The sequence below is a fragment of the Meleagris gallopavo genome, chromosome 6, assembly GCF_000146605.3.
Source record: "Meleagris gallopavo isolate NT-WF06-2002-E0010 breed Aviagen turkey brand Nicholas breeding stock chromosome 6, Turkey_5.1, whole genome shotgun sequence".
Classification (NCBI taxonomy): Eukaryota; Metazoa; Chordata; class Aves; order Galliformes; family Phasianidae; genus Meleagris; species Meleagris gallopavo.
In genome coordinates, this window is record NC_015016.2 from 31,408,508 (window position 1) to 31,414,546 (window position 6,039).

At 37.3% G+C, this 6,039-nt stretch overlaps 1 protein-coding gene across 3 annotated transcripts in view; it reads right to left on the bottom strand.

Annotated features, from left to right (window-relative positions):
- Positions 1 to 6,039, bottom strand: part of SKAP2 (src kinase associated phosphoprotein 2) — a 108,992-nt gene that overhangs the window by 96,622 nt on the left and 6,331 nt on the right. Inside the window, exons 1-4 of one of the 3 annotated variants that reach the window (XM_019616481.2) lie at positions 4,708 to 4,865; positions 4,069 to 4,223; positions 2,568 to 2,673; positions 342 to 370 (exon numbers count right to left, since the gene is read on the bottom strand). In XM_019616481.2, coding sequence (XP_019472026.1) covers positions 342 to 370; positions 2,568 to 2,673; positions 4,069 to 4,223; positions 4,708 to 4,850 — 433 coding nt within the window. In that variant the 5' untranslated portion in view covers positions 4,851 to 4,865. Of the gene's footprint in view, positions 1 to 341; positions 371 to 2,567; positions 2,674 to 4,068; positions 4,224 to 4,707; positions 4,866 to 6,039 lie in introns of those variants that run through there. The other 2 variants (XM_010712794.2, XM_010712795.3) reach the window with 2 other exon arrangements.

Genomic DNA, 6,039 nt, shown 5'->3' on the forward strand with positions numbered 1-6,039 from the left:
AAAAAAAAAAAAAAGGAAAAAACCTGCTTCACACAGTCACATGCAATGCTAAGCTCTAATTAAATCGGATGTAACAAGCTCCATTTATATTAAATTCTGAGCTATTTTTTCTAACCTTCACTCTTTTCTAAGCATTCTCAGATGCATTTAAGGAAGGAAACGAACCCAGCCCAGTGATGGCTCAGCAAGAACTAAAACTTGGGAGCTCTTTGCTGTTTCCCTCAGCAGGTGGAGCTAGCAGCCTCGGCCAAGCAACGCAAACTTGAGTGTTTAATAACCAGTATGTCAGTCTGTCATGGAGCAAAAATATACTACAGTGGGAAGAAATGCATGAGATTTACCTTTATCCTGGAGGAATTCTTGAGGGTAACTGCAAAAGAAGAAGAAACGACATAATGCAATACACACTAGCAAATGCACTGTAATATAAACATTATAAAATGATTCCTAGTTTTCTGCAACTTCTGTGGTTGAAACAGTGCTGAAATTTTTCCATAGTTTTATTCTTGGAAAAATTTTTTATATTTAAAATTAATCCTCCTTTTACCTTTGCAGTAGAGAGAATGCTTAGTCATTTTAAGGAAGTCAAACAAAGCCAAAATCTGATAAGGCAGCCTATTCTAGGTATACACATCTACTCAGATATCCTATCATATAAACAAACAAAAGCATCTCTTTCACTGGAAAGACTTCTGAAATTATTTCAAAAATTTCTAAGTAAAACTCACTATGCCTATCCTAAAAATAACACACTAGGTCAGCAAGAAAAAAATATACAAAGTGTAGTTTTAGTTGCAGTATTCTATCAAATCCAAAGAAAAGTATTAATAAATGACCATAAATGAAAAGCTGATGCATACTTAAACGTAATATCATTTTAAAATGCAAAGACATCTGTATAACGCCTACGAAAGTATCTATCATCCCATAGGAATACTGTTTCTTCAGAAACAAAAATGATCTTGGATAAGGATAAACAATCACAGCAAAGTTATGTAAGAAGGCAAGTCGAGCAGCATGTACTTGCGTGAAAGATTTCACCAGAAGTGATCAGCAAATAAAATACAGCTGCCAAGACCATCTTTATGGACAATAAGCAGTAGTGCTTTTATCAGGCTAGTCAGAAAGATGATGCTTACAAGGAATTAGAAGGAGAGAAAGGGAACAGTCTGCGGATAAGAGACAGAATACAAACAGAAATAAAAGACCCAATCTAAGAAATCCCGCATAGCAAGTAGCAGCAGTACTTGGGCACAGCACAATATGTGGGATGTAAAAATCAGAGACTGTGACAACACACACATTTTGTATCCTGCATGAACAGCAAAATACTGCTAAGAGTGTGCTAATAGTACTCACTATTAGAGGAGACCAGGGATAAATTAGATGTGAAATCACAGGATCATATAAATAAGTAGGAAAGAACTCATTGGCAGCTGAGCTCCTAACTGCAGATTCCCACCTTTGATACTTCATCATCATAAAAAAAAAAGACTGACTCATAAGATGGAAGAAAACAAGTCAGCAGTGCTATATCTGCAAGTCATCTGCACAGTCCCAGTCAGCTCAATAATCCAAAGAGAAAGCACAAAGAGACAGAGACAAAATCCTGCTTCCTTAAAAAAAAAAATTGAGAAAGTACTTCCAATAAGCATTTACAGCCCAAATCAAATGCACAAACATTTTCAGCTACAAAATGCTGAGGCACATATCATGTCTTCCCACAGTTTGTAGGACACCAAGAACACTTGCCAGATGGTTGTGCTGTATTTGAAACTGTAACCAAGCGGCCACAGATGCAGGAGCATGTCAAAGTATGGCTTAGTAGGCACCCAACAGGAGTGACTTGTAGGAAAACACTCAGGGAACAGCAATCAAAAAAAGAACAGCAAGCACTAAATTATCTCCGAGTAGATCTGAGTTGGAAAAAGATTTTGCAAAGATATTTTTGTAGCACATAAACTATAGCCAAATCTCTTCAAATTGTTTTTACCAATTTTTACCAGTTACAACATAACTAAGTCTGAAATCATACTAAATTTAAAAACAAACCAAAGAAGTCATTGTTTGGTCTGTCACAGTAGTTAAATATCTCAACATTGTTGAAACAAACTTACCACCTACAAACAGCTTCCAGTTTTGTTTCAACTTCCTATTAGAGCTGAACAACAGCCTATGCATTAACACTAAGTCAGCATCCAGTAGTGCTGCTTTACACCAGCTGAGGATGGCAAAAGGAAGCTCATTTCTACTTTGTATGCATTATATTTCCCGTATTTTAATGAACTTCACCAAAGCAGAGGTGAAGGTAAGCTCTAAGTAACAAGCTCGCTGAAGCGTCCTGAGCCCAACCGCAATTCAAATGTGACGAATCCTTACCTTCCTGATTCTTACTGAATCCTAGCAGATTCATCAAGATAGAAAGACTTAAACCCAAACAAATTATTTGACAAACTAAGACCTAAACAGATAATATTGCTAGTGATTATTAAAAGGTTATTAAAAAAAAAAATCTATGTTACACGTAAGTTACTTCGTAACACATGAAACCCACAAAGCTTACTTACCTTGCCTTAACATCTTTTATCTTCTTAAGAAGGATATCCCTTTTTTCTTTTGCTTTCTTGGACAAATTTTCTCCTTTTAGGGTCCGAGAAATAAACGTGTCGACATCTAAATCAGAAAATGAAGAAAAAGATGCACACCTCAGTAAGGACACACAGTGCTGTAATGAGTTTGCCTAGCCACTACTATGAAGAAACTAAGAAAATTATTTTCAGGCCTACACCCAGCACAGTTAACAGGCTTTTTCTATTCTAAATGAGATACAATTTGTTCTCTGATCTACTTATGCTTAGCACAGCAAATCCTATGGTGACATTTGATTCTTGCTCACTTAATTACGCCAAGTAAGCCCTAATAAATTGCAGTGCTATAACAATTACTTTCCATCACCTAAAGTAGGGGATAAAGCTAAAACATGGAAATAACCTTTATGCACATATTACTGCCATGTTATTTCAGAAGATCACGTTACAAAAACGGTTGAGTAATTCACTCTTTCAGCAGTAATGCCCATCCAGCCACTAATATAGGTCACTTTTTGGTTCCAGTATTTCCAAATGATCTCACTGCCTCTCAGCTCCTGCATGACTAAGGTTCATATCCAAAGTTTTAACATGGCAACCAGTTAAGTAAGAATGATAATAACCAAACTGAAATACAGTCAAGACAAACATACGTGCTCAACTTCAAGCATGCTTCCAGAATCACAGAACTCTAACCTGCACTGCATTTGTTTTATTCTAATGCAGAAAATGTCTTATATAGGCATGCAGAATCAAAGTATCCCATTAAAGTTACTGTGGCTCATCATAATATAGTAAACACCCATTGCACAGGACAAAAATAGTGCACTGACTGAGAATTCTTATGAGTCTAAGTCTTCCAGTAGTATGTTTTCCTGATTAGCAAAAAAATCATTGCCCACATTTATTTACTGTAATAACCTTATGTAGTTACCAATCAAGATATGGCTACCTGGAAATTGAAAAGCAGAACTACTACTACTGCAACAACAACAAAAAAAACTTGCTTATTAATTTCAGCTTCTCAGCCGTATGGTTAACACCTATTCATTCAAGAAGTAGAAACAAGTGTATGTCACAAACGCCTCCATCGAGACACTTCCCCCACATATGCACTTTGGCATAGTCTGTGTACATACAAGCAGATATGGCTAGTTCTATTTTAGTTCTGTAACTTCTCAAATCAGATGAGATGTTTCACAACGAGAATACAAAAACAGTTAAGCACTCAACTGTTCACACACTCAACAAATCCCATTTTAAAAACATTAAGTTAATATTTACTGCAGATTTCCTAACTGAAAGCTTGAATCGCCTGCTTTTCTCTCTATATAGATCAGAAGTTCAGCAGAAACAAGTCACTTTTTCTTTCAAGTTGCAAGAAAGTCAAGTTACCTTTTGAAAACACTAGCATAGCCATTACAAAGATTTCACACTTTATAAATAATTTACCACAGTATTATTACTTAGATGGACTCACTGTCTTCACAAGATGTGGCAATAACTTCATTTTTTAATGTTTTCAGAGTTCTGAACAACAGTACGTTCCCACTCCTTGCACGACAGAAAGAGAAGCTTCCCCAACACGTTTTCCAAAGCAGATCCAAAGAAAATCTCAGTTCTGTGTCACAGCTTCTGCAAGAGGCCAGAAGGAAAGGCATTTGGAGTGTCTATTAATGAATCCTCCAGACTCATCCCTCAGCAGCCTCTATGCCATAAGCCAAGCATACATGGAAACATTTTGCTCTAACACAGAAAATCTACACATCTTCATAAATTCCAAGGATTCTAATTTCTGATCAAGGGAGCAAGTAAAGGCCCATACAGTCACAAAACTCTGGCCAGCCAGAAAACCCTCTTTAGGTCAAAAGGCCTGATACTTTTGCTATTGAGAGCAGAAACCAAAACTGCTAAGAGGTTTTGTTCAATGAAACCCAACAGGATTTTTCAGTACAGACAAACCGTTCTCTCTGGAAGGGACATTCTCATTAAATATTGGTTCCTTCCTACTTTTACATATTTATTTCAAAAATCTGACAGCTGCTTCTAAGTTCTATTTCAGCAACACGTGAAAGTTTCGAGCAATTACTTGGGTTTATACATAAGGAGCGATGCTTACACAGCAATCTTCAGACACGGACTGATCACCAAACTTTGCCTCTGAAGTCTCCATTGAAATTCAGTGGGCTTTGCAATTTCATGGAAAAGCTCAAAACTGAGAACTGGCTGAGAACTCCACCATCTCAGGTTCTGACTGATCATCAGAGCTTCCTATAACCACTAATGTTGAGAAAATTAAGGGGCAAGGAACGGAAAAGAACCAAGTCTGATTGTCATAAAGAAGAATTACCAGTTCTAGCTTACATGCATTGCAGAGATAAAAATCCTGAGGATTGATCACATCGCCTCTTTTCTTTTGGAAAAGCTAGACTTCAAAAGCAGAAATACTGCAGAATTTTCAGCCACAGAGGTACAGGGCAAAAGTAGATCTTCACATATTCCAGTAAAAGAAGATAGTAAGTTGGAGGAGAGGGAGATGAACAGAAGGACAGCAATCATGCACAAGCTCCTCAGAAGCAGCAGCAGCATTTACAGATAAGACATCCCTGGGATGCCAACGACTTCCCTGTCCTGTGAGACTGCAAAACAAGTTCTAGAAGTTTACATGGCCCCAGACAGAATACACCATAGTCACCATGGAATGCCGTCACTTAGGTGTGTTCAGAAAAGGCATAAATATAACCTGATTCATCACATCCCCAAAATATGAAGACAGACCTGACATGCATATATCTGTAACAGTACGCCTAAGCAGCAATATACTTGAAAATACCACATTATCATATCACACATTTTCCTACCTACTGACAATTACACAGAATGATGCACATCTTGCTCAAGCCACCTCCTGATCTAGCATTGTAAATCTATTCCTGATGTGCCAGATGCACATGAGATGAGTCGCTTATCGTAACCTCTCTGGACAAGAAACAAGAAAATCTAAGTTATGATCGTTACTTTACCACCTGTACCTGTAGACCTCCCTGAGTATACAAGAAACAGTTCCAGCTGTCAGAGAATTCTTCATCACTGGCTTCACATAGAAGACTGTTCACTTATTGCCTACAGCATTCTTCAAAGTGATTCACCTTAGAATAAGAACAGAACTCCGGACTTCAGTGTGATAGATGCAAGTCTCATATGGTGAGCTTCAGACACAATATCATACAGAAGTAGCAAAATGTGTCCATTTCTCAATGCTGTTCTAGTCACTAATTTGCTCTTTCTTCTTTAGGATGATCAAAAACTCTCTCTGCCCTCTAAACTAGTTTAAAGTTGTGCAAAAAAAATGAAAGTTTAAGCCACTAATCATTAGAACCTGAGCCTAAATGCAGTTCCTTTCTGTCCCAGTAGACTCATTGACAATTTTTTTTTAAATGATAAACACACA